The 28,000-nt window shown below is 38.7% G+C and overlaps 3 protein-coding genes across 8 annotated transcripts; 2 read left to right on the top strand and 1 right to left on the bottom strand.

Annotated features, from left to right (window-relative positions):
* The first annotated feature begins 2,071 nt into the window (after positions 1 to 2,071).
* On the top strand, positions 2,072 to 7,747 carry LOC131313273 (WUSCHEL-related homeobox 9-like). Of its 4 annotated transcripts, none has more exons than XM_058341496.1 (5): positions 2,072 to 2,245; positions 2,465 to 2,812; positions 3,705 to 4,511; positions 6,769 to 7,040; positions 7,550 to 7,747. In XM_058341496.1, exons 2-5 carry the CDS (start codon positions 2,659 to 2,661, stop codon positions 7,553 to 7,555), a joined length of 1,239 nt encoding a protein of 412 aa, XP_058197479.1. In that variant the 5' UTR covers positions 2,072 to 2,245; positions 2,465 to 2,658; the 3' UTR covers positions 7,556 to 7,747. The 4 variants fall into 4 exon arrangements, with proteins under 4 accessions (XP_058197479.1, XP_058197481.1, XP_058197482.1 ...); XM_058341498.1 differs by having other exon boundaries at positions 2,072 to 2,812; positions 3,705 to 4,421; positions 4,470 to 4,511; XM_058341499.1 differs by having other exon boundaries at positions 2,072 to 2,812; positions 6,769 to 6,986.
* A 5,949-nt stretch (positions 7,748 to 13,696) lies between these two features.
* On the bottom strand, positions 13,697 to 21,086 carry LOC131313272 (cyanidin 3-O-galactoside 2''-O-xylosyltransferase FGGT1-like). 3 transcript variants are annotated; one of them, XM_058341494.1, is made up of 2 exons: positions 20,999 to 21,086; positions 13,697 to 15,405 (listed from the first exon to the last, which is right to left on the bottom strand). In XM_058341494.1, exon 2 carries the CDS (start codon positions 15,324 to 15,326, stop codon positions 13,938 to 13,940), a length of 1,389 nt encoding a protein of 462 aa, XP_058197477.1. In that variant the 5' UTR covers positions 15,327 to 15,405; positions 20,999 to 21,086; the 3' UTR covers positions 13,697 to 13,937. The 3 variants fall into 3 exon arrangements, with proteins under 3 accessions (XP_058197477.1, XP_058197476.1, XP_058197475.1); XM_058341493.1 differs by having other exon boundaries at positions 13,697 to 15,428; positions 20,999 to 21,085; XM_058341492.1 differs by lacking the exon at positions 20,999 to 21,086 and adding an exon at positions 16,058 to 16,209 and having other exon boundaries at positions 13,697 to 15,428.
* Positions 21,087 to 22,407: 1,321 nt separating this feature from the next.
* On the top strand, positions 22,408 to 26,438 carry LOC131313271 (cyanidin 3-O-galactoside 2''-O-xylosyltransferase FGGT1-like). Its single transcript, XM_058341491.1, has one exon. It carries the CDS (start codon positions 24,521 to 24,523, stop codon positions 25,898 to 25,900), a length of 1,380 nt encoding a protein of 459 aa, XP_058197474.1. The 5' UTR covers positions 22,408 to 24,520; the 3' UTR covers positions 25,901 to 26,438.
* Positions 26,439 to 28,000: the final 1,562 nt, after the last annotated feature.

The following is a 28,000-nucleotide window of genomic DNA, read 5'->3' as shown; positions in this document are numbered from 1 at the left end:
AAAATCTCCCCTCAATGTGTCACATCCATCCTCTATTTTGGAGAAATAGAGGTGGATTGGAGATGCTCTTATAGACTGAGGGTGGCCTATGTAACTCCTGGAGATGAATACTGCCATTAACAGGTAAATGAAGTCTGCCAACGAATAGGGAGGTTACAAGAATGAATTCACAATCATGGAGGGGTTTCGGGGGTTACAGAATCCACACATTAATACGTTTATTGATTGAGGTGCGTTCAGATACAACGAACCTGGGGCATGCACGGTTGCCTCGGAAAACCCCCCGGTAGCCCCGATTTCATTCATCCGAAATTCCGTAAATTTTCAATAGGAATCAACTCTTTTGGGATTTGTCTATACAAATCTTTACTCTCACTTTAATCGGGACCCCGCAAATAGTGTCGGTGAGATTTGTCCCTTAGAATTAGTCGAGAGCTCGAATATCTTAGTTTTCAATTGAGGCCCGAACACATGGGTTAACATGAATTGAACGATTTCAAGTACATATGTGTCCGGAATTGTTCTGTAGTTGTGTACGTGGCATTACTTCCTAAACCACGTGGCGTTACATAGAAATGGGGAGGGAGCTGAGCTCTGATGTCGGAATCACACCGACACCACGTAGACCGTAACTTCCCAAACCCTCATGGCCCATTTAACACTTCTCCTGTTCTCCATTGCACGAGAGAGAGAGAGAGAGAGAGAGAGAGAGAGAGAGAGAGAGAGAGATTTTGCTTTGGTCAGTCCACCCGTACTTGCTGAGCCCGAAACGCTTCTCTGTGTAATTAATAACAATACTAACCCAAATTTAAGAAAATTTAGGAAAAGATAAAGATAATTCAAAATTTGTGCTTGTTTTGATAGTTTTGTCTATATTGAATCCTTTTAAAATTTTATCCTAATTTTTATTTTGTAAATTTTTCTTAGTGAGAAAAATTTATAACAAACTAATAATAAAATTTTAAAAACTAAAATAAGAAATTGCACTTAGTTAACAAGGAGAACGATTAACAGGGGAACGATTTTCACACCACTCTTTTGAACGATACGTTCTATTCTTTGTCCATAGCCAACCACACACATGCAGGAGTGCCCTTTCATTAACTTGTGGAAAAAAAATGTTTCGGGACTTGACTGAAAATTGCTCCTTGTAACCCAAATTTTTACATTTTCCACCGACTAGCTACTCCGTCTCCGTCATAGTTTTGGTACCAACTTTTTTGTTGATTAACTTTGTTTTGAGAATAATAATGCCACTCCCTTTTTTATCAATGTCACTCTCTTTTTTTGTCTTGTAATGTATAAATTTAAACAATAGTCCATGCTCTTAATTAATAAATATACTATGTGAATTTGTGTAGAAAACGAAAGGCACCAATTAATCAAGTTTGCCCTCGAGTCAATCCAAAAAGCCCATTCTTACTTACTTTGCCCAGATTAAGTAACCGAACTAGCTAGTAGCAATAACTCTCCCACCACCACCGGTTTCCAATCAAACCTTACATGCCATGCCTTCTTGACTTTCAAACACCCTTATTTATTTCAATCAACAACTTCTTTCTTCCATTAGAATAATCAGGCTTCATTCCAAAAATCTTCTTTTAAAAAATAAGCAGCTTATTTCACATTTTCAAACTCAAAAATAAAGTAAATAAAAAATAATTTTTCAATTTTTTTTGCATCGTATAAAAAATCTCATCGAGATCTTTCAAAAAATATCTATATTGCATATTTTTATATTTCAATAAACCCATAATATTTGAGCTTAAAGTTTCCTTCTTAAAAAATAAGGGCTTTTTTTTGTTCCGGAACGGACCCTCAATTAAATAAATCTCACATAATTAATATTCCACGTATATCTTCCTTCCTTCTTCAACCCCTCATCATTTATTATGCTAATAATAATAATAACTCCCCCAAAACCAAAACTCAAGTGAACGAAAAGACAATCCTATCCTCTCCCATTCAAAAAACAATTTTAAATCGCAGTACAGTAGAGATATATGATGAGAAGAAAGAGAAACAAAGAGACAAAACTCATCAGAAACCCTCACAGCCCTCTCTCTCTCTCTCTCTCTCTCTCTCTCTCTCTCTCTCTACTGTAATATGAGATCGAACCAGCAAGTACTCCTTTCCTTTGAATGCTCTGTTAGCTTCTCTTCCGGGGGAATTGGCTTGTACTTTTGAGTAGTGTGCAAGTATATCAATTTTAATGCAAGAGAACTGTGAGGAGTATGGGAGAAGTGTACTAGCTTCCATCTTCCCTCTAGCATTCAATTCGGTTTCTATTCTTGTTTATGGCTTCACAGGCGATTCCTGTGGGTTTTGTCTATTTTATTTCCGGGGCTAGCTACCTCTTTTTAAATTGTGCTTCTTTTTTTCCTGCTATTTTTCTTTCTTTTAGGAGATGGGTTTTTATTCTTAGTTAGTATTTATTAAAGTGAAAAAATGAACTGAACCACAGGGGTAGGTGAGCAGGCTATAAGAGGAGATGGTATGTTGGGCTAGTGGTTTCCTCCATTGAGACTTGAGAGATAGAGCAACAAAAGGGATTTTTGTTTCTTTGGTGTTCTCTCTCTCTCTCTCTCTCTCTCTCTCTCTCTCTCTCTCTCTCTCTCTCTCTCTCTCTCTCTCATAAAATCAATCATCAACGCTATCATGGCTTCATCAAACAAGCACTGGCCTAGCATGTTTAAGTCCAAACCCTGTAACACCACCACCGCCCACCACCACCAGTGGCAGCATGACGTCATCAACCCTTCTTCTTCTCTCTTGTCATCTGGCTTTCCCCACAGAACCCCTTACGCAGCAGGTAATCTTCTTAAGAATTACTCATCTCATCGTTAGAAATTTGTATCATTAAATTTTTTTTTTTCTAGGTAAGTAATTTGTATCATTCGTCTCTCTCTCTCTCTCTCTCTCTCTCTCTCTCTCTCTCTCTCTCTTATATGTGCTGTAAACAACACAAGAGATGAAGAGAGACAAAAGTGAATCGAACTTCTTTTTGTAGTCTTTATATGCGCTCATAGAATTCTTTGGAAAACTTTTCAATGGTGCATATATTAAGAGAGATGCTACATATATCAGTTGACAACTTGACAGTGACTATACATGATTTTTGAATTTTATAATTACGTTTTGTTAGTTACCTCACTCATGAATTATTCCTTAAAAAAAAAAATATTAACCCGTCTTTTTATAATGCAAATAGTTAATTTTTTTAGTTATTCATAATGTGCCGCTTCCGCAAAATTCTCCTGAAATGAGTTCCTAAAACTGTTCATAGCCAAAGAGTTTTTGTTTGTGTTCAAAAAAGACAAGAAATTTCCCAAAAAAAAAGGATGAGAAGAAAGATGGATGTTACATACACCAAAAATGGTTGCTCTTCACTACGCTTCTTTGAATGCAAGTTTTTTCAATGCAATTGTTCTTGCATTTTCCACAATCCGCTCAATCGAAAAAATGAGAGACTTAAAACGTACTTGAAATTTTTTTTTATCGGTAACAAATTTATTGAGAAAAACTTGACAATGGTCTCTACAGCATATCAGTTAGAATATGTAAATTGTTTTGCAAATCTTGTGTGGCGGGGGTATCATTTTCCGATACTGATCGAAACAGAAAACGAAAACGATACCAAGAGAGAAGGTGATTGGAATAATTTCTTGAGTGTTTGTGTGTTTGTTTGTTGTGATATCAAACAGTGCCCGGGTGCGAAGAAAGAACTCCAGAGCCAAAACCGCGGTGGAACCCTAAACCGGAACAAATCCGGATCCTGGAATCCATATTCAACTCCGGAATGGTGAACCCTCCGAGAGACGAGATAAGGAAAATCAGAGCCCAACTCCAAGAGTTCGGCCAAGTAGGCGACGCCAACGTCTTCTACTGGTTCCAGAACAGGAAATCCAGAAGCAAGCACAAGCAGCAACAACGCCATTTCCAAACCACCACCGGAACCTCCAACAAACAACCACAACAACAACAAAACTCCCCCACCACCACCACCAACTCCGTAACAACCACCACCGCCCCGTCCTCCTCCTCGTCTTCATCGGACAAATCTTCCCCGACCAAGTCGGTTAACCAGACCTACTTCCAGATCAACACCCCGCCCGAGTTCTTGCCGGCCCCGCAACCCTTCTGTTTCCAAACCACGAACAACACTGGTGGTTCCATTTTCATGAGTCAAGGAGGGTTTGGATTCTCCGCGGAGATGCCTGGTAGTCTTGGAGGACAGGGTGGCGGCGGCAGCGATGAGAACCAGACGGACGGGAGTTGTTCTGGGATGTTGCTGAGCGAGTTGATGATGATGAAGAAGGTGGTGGAGGAGGAGAAGTTGATGAGTTACAACAGTACTGGTACTGCTAATACAACTACAACTCCTCCTCCTAATCCCATTAGTACTTGTGCTACTGGAGCTGTAAATCAACCAGTTTTTCATCCTTCCACTACTACTACAGCAGCTGCTGCTGCTGCTGTCAGTGTTCCATCTATCATCAGTCAAATTCTGGGTACGTATCATTGCACATCTCTTTTTGTTTGGATGTGGTAGAATAATCTCCGGCAACAGGTGTCGACCTTTTACTTCAGTAGCTTTTAAATTACTCCATTGCCAAACAGCATGAATAATTGAATAGAGCCATAAAAACGTACTTCTAGGCTTTGTTCGGAAGTTGTGGAAAAGAAGAGAAAAGGAAGAAATTTTTTAAAAATTTCTCTTTTCTCTCAACTTTCTCCCATTTTCCTTTTTTTCTTTTCTCATACTCTCTTCAAGTTCCAAACAAAGCCTTAAAATTCCATATATATAGATAAACATTTGGAAAGTGTAGGTGGCTCGATGTTACCTAAAATGCAGATCGTACCACGAGAAATAGGAACCGAAATGTGATACGCCACATATCTCAATTGTTATATGCTAAGTGTATTCTTCTTAAAATTATAAAGTTAGAACTTATCGATTAACCCTAACAACGTGCCACGCAAAAGTTATAACTCAAGTTAATAATAAGTACCTTTTATGCCACTCAACATTCTCGTATCTAACTAGGGAGGGGTTTTCACAGACGCGTTGAATCGTTATTCGACCTTGTTATAGTGTGGCTAATACACATAATGAATCAAGGACCCTTCTTTTAATTTAGGCATTTATTTTCTTGTGAATTTATATGGGAATGTAGTAGGATGGGGATCTTGGCCGGGTCCATGAAATCATTTACCTTCTAAGCTCAATGAATAATATTAATCACGTCGAAAATCATGTAAATAATGTTTTGAAAAGTGAACAATTTCAGTTTTGTTTGGTTTGGTTTGGTTTAAGGAAGGTTTTTGGAGTAATAAGTGGAGAGATAAAAAAAAAAAAAAAGAGTAATAATTGAAATAAAATTACTACATCCGTTCCAATTTGTTCGTCCCTTTTTGACTTATTGAGAGCATTTGACTTTTAAAAAAAATTTCTATAATTTTCAATTTGTAATGTTTTTAAAATGCAATATAAATCTTGTTTAGTAGATCTCAATTAGTTTTATTATATAAAATTTTCAAAATCATAAAAAAAATATTATAAAATGTAAGATATAAATATATTTGTGAAAGACATAAATTTTAACAATTGAACAAACAAATTAGATTGGATGAAGTAATAAAAATTGTACACAAATAAAAAGAGAGTTGGGTCTAAACCCAAACCATACACAGTCCACCTCATGAATGAAGGTAATACTCGAATTAGGAAGAAAAGATTCTGATCGTCCAAGTAGGCCTTAAAAAAGATCCACAAATTGACTTGGACAGAAACATCCAATCACTCTTACAATTCCTGTCCAATATAATGTGTTTAATCTATTTAAAAATTGAAAACTGGATGCATGTGTGCAGTTGGAAGTCAAATCACCAGTACCCAAAAAAACTCAAAACATCTAAATTGTCGATAACGTAATCCGATAATACTCCATTTTTAAGCGACCTTGCCACAAAAATTGCTCGAAAATAAATTCACTAGCACCTTTACAAGGACATGACTGGATTTATACACCACTTTTTGGCATGTGAGGTTAGGCAAGTACCATTGAAATCCCACCACGAACACACAGTACTTGTACTCATATTCATGATAAAGATGGGATCCACACACATTGAGAGGTGTGCAGTGTATGTGGAGCCCACCTCTATTAGAGTGTGTGCGTAAATATTTTGTGTATTTATGTGTGGTTGTAGCATTGTTGTTGGGATCCTGTCCCGGTTGGTACCTCGCGTTCACCTCATGTGGAAGACCACACCGTCTGGCGTTTGAAATTCAAGGCTGTGAATAACTTCTGAAACTCTCTGTAGACTAAGCTACTAAAACTCCGCTAACCAAATATTGACGACAACAACGACAACCAAAAAAAAAGGCAAGGCAAGTATAGATGGGGGAAACTGTAGGGTGAGGTAGTAAGTGTGGTCTAATATCAAATCTTGGTTGGATATAGCTCTATTCTTGTAGTTCCCTGTAATAATTGTACTCTGATCGATGCACCCATCGTTTTTAATAAAAAGTTCCGTTTGCCGAGAAAAAAAAAAAGTATAGATGGGAAACATTGACGAGGGTAAAATTGTCTTTTTCCCCGGAATTGGCGATGTAATGTCTAGATGGACGTGTGCATGGTTCCCCGCTGCCGCAGCGTTGGTTTTGATTGACGACTGCTGCTTTGGTCTCGTGCACATTACTTCTAGTTCTAGTACTGCCGCTCCAGTCCAGTTGATGACAGGAAATGATTCCCTGTTTCGCAGGTGTAGGCGTTGCCGAACAGGCCGCGGAGGTGGGCCCGGCCACTAAATCGACGGTGTTCATAAACGACGTGGCGTTTGAGGTGGCCGTGGGGCCCTTCAACGTGCGCGAGGCGTTCGGAGATGATGCGGTGCTCGTCCACTCCAGCGGTCACCCTGTGCTCACCAATGAGTGGGGCGTCACCGTCCAGTCGCTCCACCACGGGGGTTTCTACTACCTGGTGCGCACGTTAACTCCCATCAGCTCTACTGCTTCAGAAAACACCACTCATATGGTACAACTAATGAATGTTTTTCCCTATATTTTTTTCAATTTGTAACATATACTCCTTCCGGCCCATCTTAGTAATGTTAGATACTTTCGGAATTGCATGCCGTTTTTATACTATTGCCTGCATCTTTCGATTGATAATGTTTTATGTAATTTTTAAAACTTTGCTTACTATAACTAATTGAAATTTATCAAACAAGATCTGCTTATAAAAAACGTCACGGATTAAAAAATATAGACAAATTTTTCATAGAATTAGAATAGTATATGTGTTCAATTTTAAAATGATACGGCGAAGAGCTAAATATATCAAAATAATTGGTTTGATGAATGATTTACTAGGACCTGAACTCCAAGTCATGGCAATTGAATTCGTGATGCGCTCAAAATCCTAAAATCGTACAATATCCTTTTTGTGTGGACTGTAGAGAAGTTTTTTTCATGGGCATTTATAACCTTCTTTCAAGCTACTAATTAGAACCTGTGTTTGCTTATTTGTGTTCTTGATTGCAGATATAGGAAAAGTGTGGAAGTTGAAGAGATAGGCTAGCTGTGTTTTCCATCCGGGTTGCTTTGGTTTCATCTCTCTCTCTCTCTCTCTCTCTCTCTCTCTCTCTCTCTCTCTCTCTCTCTCTCAATGCATGTGTTAATCGAAGAATCCTCGAAAATGTTTAGATTTATGGACGAGTTAATGTATTCCTTTTCATGTGTGATCTACGTATTATATACTGCATTATTTATGCTAGTTGGGATGTGCTTTCTTGATATTCATGAGGCCAATGGTTAATTGGTATAAACATTATGTGTTGATAAACTAAAAACATGCGTACATAAGCACATGCATGAACGGTGTCATCTTTCACACTCCTCCGCCTTGTTAAGTTGGTCTTCTTTGAAACTACGTGCAAATTTTGATCTTAAAAATCGGAGTAATGAAGTATTTACTAAAATAAACTTTGGATTTTTTTTACACCGTTTAAAAGATTTCATCGACATTTATGAAAGAAGATCCATAATGCAAAAAATATTATTATTTTGGCAAAGTACATTATTTTTTAGTTCAAAATTGCACGTAATTTTGTAGGGGACTAACTTTGTGGAATAGAGGGAGTAATATTTTCTACCTACAGTTGTAATGGGATTAAGGTGTTCAATTTGGTCTTTTTGTAGTTTTTTTTTAAATCATCCACTTAAAAAACTAGCTTGATCCAATTGATAACTGCATATTCATAACAAGTGAACAAAATAGATTTGTGGACAATAAGAAAATTTGCTACTGAAAAATGGGGTTACCACCTTAGAAGGAAGTGTGGTTATCAAGCTCTTAAAATTAATGGTATCAGTTTCTCTCTAGAATTCAAATCTTAAATTGTCCATTTTGTAAAATGAAATATGCTCTGGTAAATATATGTCTGATGACACCAAATTTTTGGACAAATGAAGTTTATTGCGACTTCTATAAAATGAACATACGGTTCAAATTGTTTGTGTTATCATATTCTTTAACAAATTTTTACTTCGCGTCGTGTCATGTTCGTGTCGTGTCGTCTCGTTTCTTGTCAGAATTCTCTTAACCATAATTCAACCTGTTTAACTTTTCGTGGTATTGTGTCATGTTATTTTTGTATTCCATATCGAAAATAGCTAACCTTAACAACCCGCCAACTTAATATCGGGTTCTCGTGTGGGAAATTTCCAAGCCCTGACCCTAACCATCTGAAATGACCGTACAAAAAGTTGTGTAGGGGACCATGGCCACACAAAACGTGTGTTTGTGTGTCTGTAGGAACTGATCGAAGTACCTCCAGTCGACCCTGTAGTCTATTGGAGTAGTATATATCATTGTCATGGTACTGTATCTTCCTTTTGCACGAATCAGGAGGTCTGGCCCTGAAACGGAAATGAGTTAAATGTTTCACGATTACGGCTGTTTTTTTCAACCTAAAAGTGAATCGGAACCCCAACTGCCATATATTTGACCATATATATTATCCAATCCAATACTACTCCTACGTACAATTTTGGTTTCTTATAACTTTACTGTGTTTTAAGTTACCTTGGGCATTGGTAAAAATTGGTAGAGACGTAAACGAGTCAAGTCGAGTTTTGTAGCATTCTGATTTGGCTCATTTACTGAGTAAGCATAAAACTCAAGTTCAAGCCCTTGACGAGCTATAATCTCAGTTCATTTACCGAAGTTCAAGCCCTTAACAAGCTATAAGTTCAATTCATTTACCGGACGAACCTCTATAAACAAGTCGAGCTTTGGAGTGGTGAGCTCAGCTTGTTTACTACATGATCCTAAAACTCAAGTTCCAGCTCAGTTCAATTACTAAACAAGTCGAGTTGAGCTTGAGCTGCTCGCGGTCAGTTTGTTTGCAGCCCTAGGCGTTAAGCACATCTTAATTAATTTTTAAGAATTATCTAGAACAATGAACAAACTACCCTACATAACCAACGAGCTTCTAGCTCAATGGTATTACCCAAAAGCTGCCATAGTGGAGGCCAGGGTTCAACGTCATATGGGGCGTTTTGGGTGTGATGCCCCTTCCCCTTCCCATAAAATAGGTTCTAATATCTCACAGAAAAAAGCATACCCTACATTAGAGAAGGACCTAAATTAATTGTGATACAAAACGGTGATATTTAACAGCTCTCTTTAGACTATTTCAGATTTGGTTGAAAAATTGTGATTCATTGCTTTCAACTAGTCACATAAAGCCTGTTATTCATCATTTTCTAAAGTAAACAAACAAAATACAGTATTAGACTCGTATACTAATGTTTTCCTTCCTGGCCAAAGTGACGTTCTTATCCGTATACTCCCTCTATCTTATAAAATTAGTCTCCGTATTAATTCCATTTTTAGCTGTTTCACAATTCATTTTTCTTCACAGAATGCAATGTCTAACCTTTTATACGTTTCCCATTTTATCCGTTTTACTAGCAACCAAGCAAAACTCTTGACCAAGTACTAAAATAATGGTAGAAGGCAATTTTGGAAAGTAAAAAATGTGTACATGTAATGATTATGTCTCTCAATAAAAAGTTGAGTTCAACGGCCTAACTTTTTGGGACAATAGGAGTATCTCGTTTTGAATTGTCCTTCCAATTTTCAAGAACGTAGATACACTAGTACATGAAATACTGTTCCATCAGAAAAATTATGTTCAGAACAAAAAGTCACGGAGACCCTGTTTGTTAACCTCTCTCAACCTTGAGATTGTACTAACAATTCCAAGAGACCTCTAATCCTTGGGAAGCACTTCCCTGTCTCCTCTCAAAAAGAGAACACCATAACTTTTGACATAACAAAATTATTATGAGCATAACTAAAATTCATTACAAACATAACAGAACCATATCAAGACATAATTAAGAAATATCCAAAAAATCAACTAAGGCATAACCAAAACCAACCAAGGCATAACCAAACAAGTTATGCCTTGTTATGATTCTGTTATGCTTGTAATAGATTTTGATTATGCTCATAATGATTTTTGGAGATTTTAGGGGTTATGCATTTGTAAGGTTTTGGTTATACATATCAATGGTCTTGGTTATACTTGTAATGGTCCGGTTATGTCAAAAATTACGGTATCCCCAAAATAACTTGGGACACCATAATTTTTCCATCATTTGTTTGTTTTCGCAATGAAGAGGTGCACTATTAGTCTCACGAGCATGTGAATCTCCTCATTAGGGGGATTAACAATACCTTGGGGGACTTGGTATTCATAGTCCTAACCCAGGGGACTAAATTACACTGACCTAATTACCCTTCGCTATTTGGCTATTTGTTATTTACTCTCATTGAAAATGGGATGTGTTAATGTTGGTTTATGCTACATTGGGTTGTTGGGAGTGCTCAAAATGGTGAAATCTATCACCAACTCTTAGATTGGGTTAATGGGTATTGAAATCTAAGTAATTTTTGGGAAATGGGTTTTGTTCAATGGCAGAACAGGAGCTATTTTCAATGAGAAAATGGGTTAGAATAAATGTGGTGGCCTTACAAAATCATTCACGAGCAAACAAGCAATATTTTTCAAATGTATGTTGGGTTTTATTTTCACTAGTTGCCAAATTTATTGACTTGTAAAAGTAAGATACACAACAAGCAAATAGATTAAAGTGTACATCCTCATTTTCTCTCAATAATAATTTGATTTTGGTGCGACAGATTTTATGTTTCCATTTTCCCAAAAAAAAAAAAAGAGGGAAGAAATACAATAATTATACTATGTATTACTCCCTCTATCCGGATTTAATTGTCCCTAGTTTTATTCTAACCGGCTAAAAAATGGTTTATATCTTTAAATCCGTAATGAATTTCATATTGAATATGTGTTAGGACCAGAGGGACACCATGCACACAAACACACGCAGTGATTTCAGAGAAAAACTCCCCTTGTATATATATTCACACAACATATACACAAAGATGAAAAAAAACCCTCCGGGAACCACACGCTGGCTCATCCCTGGGAGGCCACAGACCAGCCCTCTCACGCTCGCCTCACCCTCTCCCTCACATTATGTCACACACTAATCCTAATAGGGTTTACAACTATATATAAGGGATTCCAAGGGTAAATACGCTCAATACCCAACACTAAGGGTGCTATATAAAATAACACCACCACTATGGGTGAACCCCAACAATATGGGTCTTATTTGATAGATTTCGATTAGTTCTATAATACAATGTTTTCGAAATCAAGTAAAACATTATAAATTGAAAGATAAATCAATTGAAAAGTGACACGAACTCAAAAAAAAAACTATTAATTAAATCCGGACGGATAAAATAGTTTTGTACCAAACGTGGCGTTTGAAACAGGAGGATTTGTCATGCTTCAGTTTTGCACAAGGACTTTCTATCCCATCCTATTTTATGTGAAACAAGTTTTGTAATAATAATCATATCTTTTTATCCCATGTACAATAAATATACAAATTATCAATTCATTTTATTACTTATCAATCTCTTTTCATTAACAATTTTAATCATAATCTCATCATCTTATGAATTCTACACATTTATCACTTATATCAAACGAGGTCGAAAATTTTTATAATATTTCAAATAGAACACTACTATAATAATCGTCATCGTGGGGTCTAATACGCGTCTCAAAACCATTGGGTAGGTACTTTTTGATATGTACTAATATTCTTTTCTGTTCACCACTTGTCCGGATTGAATGGTTTTGTTTTTACATGAGAGAGAGACAGAGAGAGAGAGAGAGAGAGAGAGAGAAGTTTTTGACGGGTCAATTGGATGGAGTGTTTGCAGTGCAAATAATTTACGTGCACACCGGTGGCGACAGTTTGTGTGGTGTATTTGATGCTACTTTCGTTTGATTGAGTGATATTGATATGTCCTTCTGCAAAAAGAATTCTCTCTCTCTCTCTCTCTCTCTCTCTCTCTCTCTCTCTCTCTCTCAACAGTGTTGCATGAACGGTCTCGTTCTGTAATCATCAGGAATCATCACCAACACCACGCCCCACCACGCCCAGATTCCCCCTCTCGGCTCTCTCTCTCTCTCTCATGTGTCGGGGGAACGAAGATCAACATGGAGTGTGGAGCCAGGAATTAAAATCGAAGGAACCCAGCTGGTAACAAGAAAGAAATTTCAGTGTGATGATTTCTTAAGATTAAATAATTTTTCGTGCTTTGTAATAATAGTTGAGATTTTTTAACTTTTTACAAAAAAAAAAAACTAATTAGCCAAAATTATGAAAGCTGTACCAAAAAAAATAAAAAGCCGGTGGAATCGGGGCTTCTACCTGCCCCATAATAGCTCCGGAACTGTCGACATGCAACGAATGGGGAAGTGATTGATTTTCCAACCTGACTACGGGTGCTGAGAAAGATATGAATTTTGTACCAATAAGATGTGTGACATCCGATCGAGGTCCACGCAAGTGATTGGAAATGTAAAATGTTATGATGATTTTAAATCAAACTTAATCGGATATCATTAAATGCTTAATTAACTCATTTAATTTTTATGTAATGACTGCATATTCTGGATTAAAAAAAAAAGAGTAAACAAATTGTTCAATCGAGTTATTGTTAAGTACGGAGTATTTGGTAGATATTTTTTTGGAAATTTGAGATTGTATATTCTTAATTAAGAATTAGAGAAATTGATCAAGAATGCTTTACAAATTATTCTCTACAAAATTAACATTTTAGTGATCCATGTGGCGCAAACATTGAACTGATAAAAAATTTGTAGCCCTCGATTGGTACTGATACTGAAATAGTTGATTTTCGAATGTGAAGTTCTTGGAGCACTATTATACACACTACCGGAATCCCAATCCTTACAAAGTGAACTGAATTAGATGAACATGAAAATCAAACCCAGCCTTGTAAACAATAGTTTTAAAACAGATTCACCACCACACCGAAGGGTGTTGGAGATTGACCAACATCTATCTTCTAAGATAGAACGGCTAAACCACAACCGTCAGAACACTACCGAAAGCCACCTTGGCAAACTGAGTTTTGCCTTGCAACCTCTGGAAACATTCCAAGATACTCCTAAAATTCGTGAAGCAAGTATTGAGAGCAGAAGCCCAAAGTGAGAGCGAAGGTCCCATTGAAGGAGGACTGTGACCCACCACTATTGTATCACAGAAGACCCATTGGCTATAAGCATAGTTATTCAAGTTTCATTGTTTATTCTTCTGTTTTTGTAATAAGAAACTAACATAAAATGAAGAACAGTTGAAGGCCTGCAGTTTAGGAAGGAAACCATCAACATAAAAGCTATCAAGACTTGGAATTCAAGCCATACACCCCACAATCTAAATGACAATTTCAAAACAACTCACGTTCGCGCACATACACATCGACATAGTGCAAGCTCTGGCAAAATCGGCCTTGTCAAATTGATGTCAATCCTAAAAGTCCTTGCAGTTTCTGAATGAAACTATCAATGTAAGAGCTATCAAGGCTTTTCCTCGACAGGAACTCACTCAATTTAGCACGGTTGGCTCTTACCTTCTTCCCAACTTCACTATCAACCTCCATCACCAATCTTATTGCCTTGCTTACACCTTCACTGGTAAACGACCCGTCTTCCTCGTCTGTCTTGATCTCCACTCCAACCTCCAAATCTCCGCCCATCAATCTCGAATTGATAAATTGATCACCATATTGCGGCATTAACACCAATTCACACTCAGTTATCATAGCCTCCAATAACGAACCATAACCACAGTGTGTCACAATGCACCCCACAGAAGGGTGTGCCAAAATTAGTTGTTGTTGGACCCAACCTCCATAAACTATCCCTCTTCCTTGAGTTCTCTCTAAAAACCCTACCGGCAATGAGTGCTCGATCTTTTCCACCCCTAGAGGTGGTTTTAGGGCAGCAAAGAATGGCATACCACTGAGCTCCAAACCCAGAACCAGATCTTGAAACTGCTCCTTCCCTAGTATACACTCGCTTCCAAATGAACAGAAAATCACTGTTTTGGGTTCAAAACTTCCCAGCCACTTTTCCCATCTTTCTTCCAAGGTTGCAGCGAGTGGTGGATCCGGCACTACCGGGCCTGCCAAAATAACTGTCTTTTTGAACTGTGTTTCAATGTAATCACAGAAAGGCCCTTCAATTTCCATACAAGTTTTGCGACTGATGGCATCACAATCACTGAGGGAGATAGAAAGACGTTCCACAAAGGTTATTCCACCACCAAATTCGTTTACTCCCAGACCAACCATGGCACGAGCTTCATATGAACGTAACTTAATGGATGAAGCAGGGTAACCCGGTGGCTGTTTCATCAATTCAGATTGCGACCACTGTTTTTCATGGAGTTTTCTTTCCGAGCCAAACAGGTAAGCCACAACTGCAGGGCTTACAACAGAATAATGTATAGACTTAATGTCCAAACGGCGAGCCAAGGCTGGTATCCAGTGAGCCGAATCAAAGAATACAAAGTCGGGTTTGAGATGTTTCAGAGCAGCTTCAATGGAGGGTTGTGTAAGATCCATCGCAGTGATGATAAGAGGATGCAACTCAGACGAAACATCTGCGGTTGTTTCAGCACCATGAGGGAGGCCACCGACACGTGGAACAGTGACTGGAACAAAGGTGATGAGGTCTGGGTGAAGATTCAAATGATCAATCTTGGGTATTGTATTTATGGGCATGATGAAAAAAATCCTATGGCCTCTCTGGGCAAGCTTGTTGGAGATATTGATATATGGGATTATGTGCCCCATGGCAAACCATGGGAGCATAGCCACCTGAAGGGTTGTCTTTGACATACGTGGAACCTCCGATAGAAGATCAAATTTTGGAGGCTTTTTTAGGCAAGGTTAAGGCCTCACTTCTTGTATTAGCCTCCTAATATAAAAGATCCTTCCGTGCTTATATCAACAAGGAACACAAAATTAAGAATGAAAGGGGTGTTAGAAGGAACTTGGTACCAAATTACACCAGCAAATTCATCATCAAACACTCATACATGAATAGGAAATATACAGAGGTCAGTACAATAAGGGTATTTTGTCACAGAACTTCATGTTCTAGAATGCAAATAGATTTATCTAGGCACTCAAAAGCAGCGAATTCTTCGCTGAATTTCCAGTCTTTCTAAAGCTTTTTCTTGTTCACGCGCTATGGCACAAATTATCAGCTCCTGAAGTTTTCTCTACATTTTAACCACGTCAGGCATAGCACTTTAGTTTTGAGACACTTTTACACAATCTAATGCTTTGTCATACGAGGTACTAAAATGTATACATGTGTACCAATTGAAGCTAGCTAGGTCCGAAAAAGGAAAGTCTTGCAGTACTACAACATATCACAGACAGTCGTGCTTCTCTCCACGTTAAATCTGAATTAAAGATTCCAAAAAGGGACTATAACTTTCAAGTTGCGGCCATGATTTGTTGGATCGATATTGCTCTGCCTATTTTTGTGACATCTAATATGAAGAGGAAAGCAACATAGAATAGAAGATCTGAGGAAACACTAAATAGGGCTTTGGAAGTACCTTAAGGTGAGAAACGCAGATCCAGTGCTTACACTGAGGTGGAAGACCGGTGGAGAGTGAAGCAGTGGAGAGTGATAGTCACACAGTAACAACCCTTTGATGTGTGAACCACATACAAATCACATTAATCTTATACTCTCTCAACTCTCACAATAAAAGTAGAGGTTGTGAGTGAATTTCTCTATCCCACCGACATGATGGTGATGGTGAGTTTATGTGTCTTAAATGAGTGAGGTTATCAATCAATTTGGAGAGTGCCAAAATTAATTCTCATGATAATTAGGATTCACAAATGCATTCTAATTGGTGCGCAATTGGTTTGAACGATTTAGTTGTTACAAACTCAAAATCAAGTTGCGCCGGACTTTTAGGTATGGCTAGGCAGTTTACTCACACTTTACTTAGGACACTCGAAACCATATCGAATACCGAATTCTTCAGGCATGGATATGAGCTAGTCTTAAATAAGAAAGAAACACCATTTCTACATAACAAAACAGCTCCCGGCTTTATGTGCTTAAGCTTAATGAATTGTATTAAGGTGTGTGCAAGTATTTTTCCCTTTTAATAGGATAATTCTAATCCAATTGCGGGTTCCTTTAAGATTAATGATCCTCCAAGGAAATTTAATTGTATAAATGTCAAATGTCTTTTGGTACATAATTTTTGATAACTCAAATATGTTCGGACCAGCTTACTTGCATGTATCTCAACTAATTTTAAATACCTAATTACCTGAATGATAAAAAAATCCTCGGAAGTCAGCTAGTAGAGTCAAGTACTGTGAGGCCTCATAGGTTAGTAAAAAGTGAAGCACAATAATACTGATGAGTGTCAGAATGTGCTGCGAGTGTTCAGCTGTTATTTGTGTGGCTGAGAGGAGAAGATATTGATGGGGGCTGATTTGCAATGGCAATGAAAGTGAATGAGAGAAAACCTCTACTAGCATTAAAGACACACAAAAAAATGAGTGGCGTTTATTACTCAGACTCAGCCGTTGCCTAGATATTTCTAGTATTTGTTAAGGTGACTGGAAGCAATTTTGTTTGGGTGAAAAACGTGTCCTTGGACTTCAAACATTATGCCTGAAATCGAAGAAATTTTTGGGTGCCGAGCGGGCATCATGTGGCAAAGAAGTGACCTGACCAAATCTTCCGTTTGGATGGAGAGGCTATTGAGTGCTCTTGAAGCAATTATACTCCACACTAATCACAATACAGCACACACGTCATTTTGGTCTTGAATTTACTAACACAAAAGTCATGGCTCGCGTAATTCTTATATTAAGGCCAAAATTAAGCAATGTATTTTGTTATGATATAAGAGAAAGAAATAATATTGTATTGAATTGTGTTTTGTACAATTGAGAAGGCTCACATATATAGTGTGAGCCATGATACAATAAAGGAAAATACAATCACAATCTCAATCACAATCACAATCGCAATCATATAAAATCAATATCATATAAAATCATAATAATATATGATTTGATAATACATGATTTGATCATATGATCTAGAATATTCTAACATCCCCCCTCAAACTCAATGTGGTAAAGTAGAGACCAACTTGAGTTTGGAAACTAAGTCATGAAAACGCCCAGGAGGGTGCGCCTTGGTGAAAATATCAGCAGTCTGATCAGATGACGACACTGATAGAAGATGAAGAGCGCCGCTAGCAACATGTTGACGCACAAAGTGACAGTCAATCTCGATGTGCTTGGTGCGATCATGAAAGACATCATTGCGAGCAATTTGGATGGCACTCTGGTTGTCACAACAAAGGGTAGTACCAGTGGAATGGTGAACACCCATATCGGTAAGTAGCCATCGCAGCCATAGGAGTTCTTGGGTGGTATCTGCCAAAGCACGGTATTCAGCTTTAGTACTTGATCGAGAAACAACAGTTTGTTTCTTACTGCACCAAGAGATGAGGGAATCACCAAGAAAGAAACAATAGCCTGTGATAGAACGACGATCGGTAGGATCTCCAGCTCAATCTGCATCAGAGTAAGCTCGCAGCTCTAAGAATGAATGAGCAGCGTAGTGGAGACCATAAAACAAAGTCCCTTTAACATAGCGAAGAATACGAAGTAGAGCATCGTAATGGGTCGTTCGTGGGGATGATAAAAATTAGCTAACAAGATAAACAGCATAAGCTATGTCCAGTCGAGTAACTGTGAGATAAACAAGACTGCCAACCAATTGACGATATAGGGTGGCATCCGAAAGTAGAGTACCATCTAGAGGAGTAAGGCGAACATTGGGCTCCAGAGGATTTGAGGCAGTCTTGCAATCAGTGAGGCCAGCACGAGAGAGAAGGTCAGAGGCATATTTGGCTTGTGAGAGATAATAGCCAGAGGGATCCGAAGAGATTTCAAGGCCCAAAAAGTAGCTTAGAAAACCCAAATCCTTCATTTCGAAAAGCTAGCTGAGGAGATTCTTGAGTTCAGTGATACCAATACTATCATCCCCAGTAATTATCATGTCATCAACGTATAGGAGAAGGAAAACAGTACCATGCTTAGATTTGCGAATAAACAAGGCAGAATCATGTGGACTAGATGAAAATCCGAATGTCTGAATTGTAGTGCTGAACTTGGCGAACCATGCTCGAGGAGCTTGTTTGAGGCCATAGAGGGCACGACGAAGCTTACAGACCTTGTTTGGAGGATGAGTGTACCCAGGAGGGGGCTTCATATACACTTTCTCAACAAGATCACCATTGAGGAAGGCATTTTTGACATTCATCTGATAAAGTTGCCATTTATGGACAGCAGCAACGGCAATTAGACTCCGAATAGAGGTAAGACGAGCAACTGGAGCGAAAGTCTCCTCATAGTCAATGCCATATTCTTGGTTAAACCCCTTTGCCACCAAGCAGGCTTTGTACCGTTCAACAGAGCCATCAGAGCGGGTCTTAATTTTGTACACCCATTTGGAGCCAATGGGAGTTTTGCCTGGGGGAAGATCAACCAAATCCCATGTTTGAGTATTAGTCAAACCCAGCAGCTCGTCTGTCATTGCTTGTTGCCAAAGAGGGTTAGTACTAGCTTCACGATAATAGTGTGGTTCATAATGTGAAAGGATAGTGGAAAAACAATGGTAATCACGAAGATGAATAGGTATTTCCCTTACCCTATCAGAACGACGGAGAGGTGGAAGAATAGTGACATCATTATTAGGAGATGACTCGGAAGGCTCCGGGAGGGAGAAGCCAGAAGATGCAGGTGCAGAATCAGCAGGCAGAACAGAGGCATCTAGGATAGGCTGCGGAGAAGACGTATGGAGAGAACCTGTATCAAGCTCATCAGGGAATAACTCAATGGACGAGTCAGTAAAAAAAAGAGAGTTGACGTCAGTGGTGCGTAAGTGAAATTTAGAGAGAAGAAAAGATTTTGTGTTCCCAAAAAATAACATGACGGGATATGCGAAGACAACGAGAAATGGGATCCCAACAGCGATAACCTTTATGTTCAATTCCATAACCTATGAAACAACAAAGACGTGCTCTAGGCTCTAACTTGGTATGTTCACGAGGTTGAAGTAACACAAAGCATGCACATCCGAAAACTCGAAGATGGTCATAATTGGGAGAGATACCATACAACCGTTCATAAGGTGTCATATTGTCGATGACTGGGGATGGAATGCGATTGATGGTATATACAGCTGTGAGAGCTGCTTCTCCCCAAAAATATTCAGGACACGAGGCTGAGATAAGAAGAGCACGAACTGTGTCTAGAATGTGGCGGTGTTTACGTTCAGCACGACCGTTTTGCTGGGATGTACCTGGACAAGATCTATGTGGGAGAGTACCATTCTGACGGAGAAAGTTGAGAAAATTGGTTTCTCTATATTCCATAGCATTGTCAGAACGAAAAACTTTTATAGAGCAAGAGAATTGAGTTTTCACCATGTTCGCAAAGTCAACATAAATTTTTGGTAACTCAGATCGTTTGTGAAATAGATATATCCAAGTAAAGCGCGAATAATCATCAACAAATATGACAAAGTATTTGGAGCCCCCCATGGTGGCATTGGAAGAAGGTCCCCAAATGTCAAAATGAACCAAGTCAAAAGGTGCTGAGGAAATAGAATCTGAATTATTGAAAGGTAAAGCAGGTTGTTTAGCAAGTTGACAAGGTAAACAATCAATATTGGTGTTTCTCACAGATCCTAACTGACCACTAGATACTAAAGAACGTAAACGACTAACCGACACATGCCCCAAACAGGAGTGCCATAGACTCAAAGACGAGATGAAAGAAGCAAAAGCTGTGGACTAAACTGGAGAAGTAAAGCGATGCGGAAGGTGAAGACTGATGAGCTCAAAAAGGCGTCCTGTCCTACGCCCTATCCCAACTGTCTGCCCTGTATGTGGATCCTGCACCTGGCAACCAGAAGGAGAAAAGAGAAATATACAGAGGTCAGTACAATAAGGGTATTTTGTCACATAACTTCATGTTCTAGAATGCAAATAGATTTATCTAGGCACTCAAAAGCAACGAATTCTTCGCTAAATTTCCAGTCTTTCTAAAGCTTTTTCTTGTTCGCGCACTATGGCACAGAGTTTCAGCTCCTGAAGTTTTCTCTACATTTTAACCACGTCAAGCGTAGCACTTTAGTTTTGAGACACTTTTACACAATCTAATTCTTTGTCATACGAGGTACTAAAATGTATACATGTGTACCAATCGAAGATAGCTAGGTCCGAAAAATGAAAGTCTTGCAGTACTACAACATATCACAGACAGTCGTGCTTCTCCCCACGTTAAATCTGAATTAAAGATTCCAGAAAGGGACTATAACTTTCAAGTTGCGGCCACGATTTGTTGGATTGATATTGCTATGCCTATTTTTGTGACATCTAAGATGAAGAGGAAAGCATCATAGAATAGAAGATCTGAGGAAACCCTAAATAGGGCTTTGGAAGTACCTTAAGGTGAGAGACGCAGATCCGGTGCTTACACTGAGGTGGAAGACCGGTGGAGAGTGAAGCAATGGAGAGTGAGAGTCACACAGTACGTCGTTCAGCTAAATAAGTCAAGTAGCTTATTTTTTTGTCTTTATTCAAATTTTTTCGCATTTGTTAATTTTTCGTCAATTTTTTGAGAATTATTGCTTCGTCATGACGAAAAGAATCTAAAAAGTAAAAAATTACGATCGAAATCTATTTTTTTGAATAAAAACAAAAATAAGCCAATAAGTCAATTTTTTCGTCTTTATTCAAAAAAATTGGATTTCGATCGTAATTTTTTACTTTTTAGATTCCTCTTGTCATGAAGAAGCAATAATCCCCAAAAAATTGACAAAAAACAAACAAATACAAAAAAAAATTGAATAAGGACAAAAAAATAAGCCAAATGGCTTATTTAGCAGAACAGAAACCCTTTGATGTGTGAACCACATACAAATCACACTAATCTTTACACTCTCTCAACTCTCACAATAAAAGTAGAGGTTGTGAGTGAATTTCTCTATCCCACCGACATGATGGTGATGGCGAATTTTTGTATCTTAAATGAGTGAGGTTATCAATCAATTTGGGCGGTGCCAAAATTAATTCTCATGACAATTAGGATTCACAAATGCATTCTAATTGGTGCGCAATTGGTTTGAACGATTTAGTTGTTACAAACTCAACATCAAGTTGCGCCGGGCTTTTAGGTATGGTCAAGCAGTTTGCTCACACTTTACTTAGGACACTCGAAACCATATCGAATACCGAATTCTTCAGGCACGGATATGAGCTAGTCTTAGATAAGAAAGAAGCACCATTTCTACATAACAAAACAGCTCCCGGCATTCTGTGCTTGAGCTTACGGCCCGTTTGGATGCGGGATAATGATTGGGAGTATTAGTTAATAATGGGAGATAAGATAGTAGGGGGTATTAGTTAATAAGGGATGGCCCACATTGATGTGATGTTTATGGAGGAAGATTAAATAATAGGTTGTTTGGATGAGGTATTAGAGAATGGGAATTAAATAATACTTGGTTTGGATGATGGATAAATTTGGGGTATAATGAAGAGTGTATGATGTAAAAAGCTATCAATTGACTATTTTGCCCTTGTGCAGTGTTAAGTTAGATTATTCATTAGATTAAATATATAATTACAAAATTCAACTTTAATTAGATTTTTATTCACAAATAATAATTATAAATTAGTTAATTAATATAATTATATAAAATAATTAAAATATTTATAATTTAATTATGTGTTCATTTTAATTAATTATTGGTGAGGGTGTATAATAGCACATGGTCTCATATGCACACAATCATTTTTCTTATTCTTTTCTTCCTTTCTTATCACTGTAACCTTTTCTTTTCACCATTTAACAGAGAAAGAGGTTTAACAGAGAAAGAGGGAGAGAGGGAGAGAAAGAGCGAGAGAACTACGGCGGCAGAAGAAAAGAAAAAGAAGAAGCATCAGCAGCAGCTACGACTGGTTCGATCCCTCCTCTCTCCGTCGATCTGTCCTTTCTCTGATCTGTTCTTGTTGCTACTGTTCTTCTTCCTATTTTTTGTTTATTGCTCCAGAAAACAAAAATGGTGTAGGGTTTGGAAAGGGGGATAAGGAGGGATGAAATCATCAATTTTTTAGGGAGATTAGGGGTATAAGTTATGGATACCTCAGACCCTGCCCATAGGTAAGACCCCCTAATACCCCTTTCTCCGGTGTTGCACAAGAACGGGATAAAACAATACCCAACCTTAAATGGCTTCCCAAACGAGGGATAAGCCGTAGGCCCAGGTATAAATGGGAGGTATTAGTTATCCCCTTCATAAGCCGACATCCAAACGGGCCCTTAATGAATTGTATTAAGGCGTGTGCAAGTAATTTTCCCTTTTAATAGGATAATTCTAATCCAATTGTGGGTTCCTTTAAGATTAATGATCCTCCAAGGAAATTTGCTTGTATAATTGTCAAATGTCTTTTGGTACATAATTTTTGATAACTCAAATATGTTCGGACTAGCTTACTTACATATATCTCAACTAATTTCAAGTACCTAATTACCTGAATGATAAAAAAAATCTTTAGAAGTGAGCTAGCAGAGTCAACGGGGTGTTCCACTTTTAAAAAAAAATACTTTTTGAAAAAAGAAAGTAATTTCAAACTCGAATATAATGAAAATAAAAAATATTTTTTCAATTTTTTTGCACCGTTTAAAAGATCTTAATGAGATCTATCAAATAAGATTCATATTGATAAAAAAATTATTTGCATAAACACATAATTTTTAAGCTTAAAATTATTTTTTCGTTTTAAAAAGTACTTTTTCTTTAACAGTGAAACACCACGAGTACTGTGAGCCCTCATAGGTTAGTAAAAAGTGAGGCAATACTGATTTGCAATGGCAATCTAAGTGAATGACAGAAAACCTCTACTAGTATTAAAGACAGAAAAAAAAAATGAGTGGCGTTTATTACTCGGACTTAGGGCTGTAAACGAACCGAATCGAGCCGAACCCTGTCAAGTTCGACTCGGGTTCGTTAAGGTATGAGTTCGGCTCGGGTTCGGCTCGAGTTCGATTCGAGCCTGAACAACTTGGCTCGAGTTCGGCTCGTTAAAATTTTTCAAGGCTCGGGTTCGACTCGGTTGGGTTCGTTAAGATACTAATCTGGCTCGAGCTCGGCTCAGATTCGGCTCGGGTTCGATTCGAACTTGAACATCTTGGCTTGAGTTTGGCTCTTTAAACTCAAATGAATCGAGCCGAGCTGAATCTAAGCTCAAATTGAGCTCGTCAAGACTCAGGTTTGATTCGGCTTGGCTCATTAAACTTAAGCGAATCCAAACTCTCTCATTGATCGTATAGAATTTGGGAGAAAAATAAGTATTGAATTATACATATAACCTTAAAATTTTTTACATTTACAAATAGACCCCTATTGAATTATTAATTAAATTTAAGTATAGGTTCGCGAACCTAACCGAGCCGAATACCGTTAGACTCAGGTTCGGCTCATTTACGGAACGAGCCTAGAATTGAGGTTCAGGTTCAGTTCGTTTAGTAGACGAATCAAACTCGAACGAGCTCTTACCGAACCGAGCCTCGAACAGTTCGCGAATGGCTCAGTTCATTTACAACCCTACTGTCAGACTCAGCCATTGCCTAGATATTTATAGTATTTGTTAAGGTGACGGGAAGCAATTTTGTTTGGGTGAAAAACGTGTGTCCTTGGACTTCAAACATTATGCCTGAAATTGGAGAAATTTTTGGGTGTCGAGCAGGCACTATGTGGCAAAGAAGTGACTTGACCAAATCCTTCCTTTCGATAGAGAGGCTATTGAGTGTTCTTGAAGTAATACTTCACACTAATCACAATACAGCACACAAGTCATTTTGGTCTCGAATTTACCAACACAAAAGTCATGGCTTACGTAATTCTTATATAAAGGCCAAAATTAAGCTGTGTATTTCTCTGAGCAACAACAGCAGCAACACATATGGCTGAGAAAACATTTGAGGTAGCTACCTTCCCATGGTTAGCCATGGGTCACCTAATCCCCTTTCTCCATATCTCCAATAGGCTTGCTCAGAGAGGCCACAAAATCCACTTCTTCGTCCCAACCAACACAATAACAAAGTTGGAACACCTCAATCTTCACCCAGACCTCATCACCTTCATCCCGTTCACCGTTCCGCACGTCGACGGGCTCCCTCAGGGCGCCGAAACGACCAACGATATTGCTTCTTATGCATTACAACCTCGGCTCATGACTGCCATGGATCTCACACAACCCACAATTGAAGCTTCTCTGGAACAACTCAAACCCGACTTCGTGTTCTACGATTTGGCTCATTGGATACCAACTCTCGCACGCCGTTTAGGCATCAAGTCCGTACGCTATTCCATTGTTAGCCCTTCAACCGTAGCTTACCTTTTTAGCCCTGCTAGAAAATTCCACGAGAAAGTCACGCCGGATGATTTTACGAAACCGCCCCCTGATTTCCCTGCTTCCTCCATTAAAATGAGTTCACAAGAAGCCCGTGCCTTAGTCAATGAACTGGTAGAAAAGGAATTTGGTTCCGGAATACGCTTTGCGCAACGCATTTTGAGTTCCTACAGTGAGTGTGATGCCATCAGTTTCAATGCTTGTAAAGAGATTGCAGGGCATTATAGTGATTACATCGAAAAACATTTCGGGAGGCCGGTTATTCTTGCAGGCCCGGTCATTCCGGACTCAGCACCCGCTTCTACGCTAGAAGAACGATGGGCTAAGTGGCTTAATAGTTTCGAAGCCAAAGAAGTGATTTTCTGTTCATTCGGAAGCGAGTGTGTACTTGGGAAGGAACAGTTTGAAGAACTCCTGCTTGGTTTGGAGCTAACCGGCATGCCGTTTCTCGCTGCCCTGAAACCGCCACTTGGGTTGGAAAAGATTGAGGATTCATTACCGGGAGGGTTCTCCGAGAGGACTAAAGGAAGAGGGGTTGTTTATGGGGGCTGGGTACAACAACAGTTGATCATGGGACACACTTCCGTAGGGTGCTACGTGACACACTGTGGTTCTGGTTCCTTATCGGAGGCTATGGTGAATGAGTGCGAATTGGTGTTAATGCCAATGAACGGGGAGAAAATCGTCAATTCGAGGTTTGTGAGCGGAGATTCGGAGGTGGGAGTTGAGGTGGAGAGAGAAGAGGGAGAGGAGTTTTTTAGCAGAGAAAGTGTGTCCAAGGCAATTAGGTTGGTAATGGAAGTTGATGGTGAAATTGGGAAAAAGGTGAGAGCCAATAATGCTAAGTGGAGGGAGCTGTTGTCGAGTAAAAACCGTGATAGTTCTTACATTGACAGTTTGATTCAGAAATTGCACGGCCTGTTAGAATGAATTTCCACCTTCTGCTAGCTAGCTGGAGATCTGAAAGTGGAAACAGAGCTGATCAAGATGGGCTTCCTGCACCATGTATACATGGGTACAAACCATGATCTATTTGGAGAATTTTATCTTATAATAATTATTAGGTGTTGTATGGTTCAATTCTTAGTGTCTCTCTACCATGTAAGGTTAGTCATGTTTCGTATTTGTTGTAGTTTATGTTGGAAATTAATAAACTTAATTATATGAGTGGCCGGGGGTTTGTGTGTGTGGATCAGAGACAAAGAAGAAGATAGGATTGAATGATGTGGGGCCAAGCCAATTGAATAGTATTTCTTTGTGTGGGTTAATTGAGAGGGATGGGAGTCACATGGTTTGTTTTGTGTGAGGAGTTGTGTATTTATACATTTGTATGCTTGTAATGTATTTGTATTGGAGTGGGAAGAAGAGAGAAAAAAAAAAAAAAGAGCAGAGAGGAGAGTGAGATGTACAGTAATTTGTATGTTTTTGTTTGAGAAATAAATAAAAGTAGTGTATGTGATTGTGTGAATTCTCTCTTGATTCCCAACAGTTAAGCTCAAAATAAATGTTCTGTTATGAATGATTGAGACTCTGAATTGACTCTTAAAGACTTTGGAGAAAGATGTGGTTGGCATAGCGTTTGTATTAAATACACTCTTTTTGATATTTTGTCTATAGAAGAATCCTTCGGATTGTAAGAAGATACACAGACAATTGAGAAAAGAAAGAAGAGAAGAGAAATGAGAGAAAAGAAACAGACAGAAAGGTAATTCAATAGTTCTTGAAGAACTATTTTATACATATATTGTGTCCAATATTTGTTTACTTTTTTATGCAGGTTTCATTAATATTTGTCTTAATTTCAGGGGAGTGATTTTGCCACTCCCTTTTTTTTTTAATATCACTCACCTTTGTGTCTTTATTAGATGATTTGTTTTGTGAGAGAAAGGGAGTAACATTAACAAAAAAAAATGAAGTGGCAAAATCAATTCTCTAATTTTATAATAACAAGTTTATGATAATAAAGGCAATTACTCATGGAAAACGGACTTTATGCTCTCTCACCAAAATGACCAAGGATGAAAACTATACCGGAGACATCGCTGTTTCGTTCATCTTGACATTAGTATGGACTCTCTAGCTTTTTTTCCGCCAGCTTCAAAACCACAAGGAGATCGGGGCAATGAAAGAAAAATCAAGGTTGCAAGTTGCATTCCTCCTGACCACTGAACAGCATATAGCAACAAGATGCCTTTTCTTCTCCAAATCCAAATACTATGTTATTACCTTCACACCACCTAGATAAAATCAGTAGAGGTCTACTACACTCGGGTATCAAAGTCTGCCTCAAGGTAATCGCGGTAAGGCGAATAAAAAGTAGAAGCTCAAGCGTATCTTTTTTTTGAACGGCGAAAAAAATTTATTAATCTTTGAAAGATTACAAAAACCAAAAGGAGCAAGGAGGATGGTAACAAATGCCCATCCGAGACCAAAACCCTTGATTGGCAAGATGCCAACTAAAGAGATGCCCCAAGAGGCCTAATTGCCCAGATAAAACAATACAGAGTAGAACCCAACACCTAAAAGGCCTAAAAGCCCGGATAGAACAGTAAGTGTAAATGAGACGCAATTCAAACACCAAAAAGGCTTAAAAGCCCAAATAAAAAGGGTAAGGCCAACATTAAAGCCCAAACAAACCCTAACCCTACGAAAACCCTCAGCAGCCGCCAGCCTCCTCCCTGCCTCGCTTAGCCGCTGGACCGAGAAAACCAAACTAAACCCAGGAGAACAGAACGGTGGAGACGAACCAGCATCGCCGAGCCCCGAAGAACTGACCTCGCCGTTAAGTAGAAACTGCTACCCCAACACGTAGCCGGCAGCTGACCACCGAGGCAAAGAGGACCACCGAGGCAAAGAGGACGATGCCCAGAGTAGTGATGGCCGACAAGAAAAAGGAAAGCAACACTGAGGAGATCGGAAAGGAAAAGGAAGAATCACACGCCAGAGCCGACGCCGCCGCAAGCAACCCAAAAGCATTGTTTGCAACTCGATTCGGGAATGATCCATTAATCTACCCGGTCAAGCTCAAAT

Source organism: Rhododendron vialii, chromosome 13a (genome assembly GCF_030253575.1).
Source record: "Rhododendron vialii isolate Sample 1 chromosome 13a, ASM3025357v1".
In the NCBI taxonomy this organism is placed as follows: domain Eukaryota; kingdom Viridiplantae; phylum Streptophyta; class Magnoliopsida; order Ericales; family Ericaceae; genus Rhododendron; species Rhododendron vialii.
Note: the sequence above shows the minus strand (reverse complement) of the source record. Positions and strands in the feature narration are given on the sequence as shown.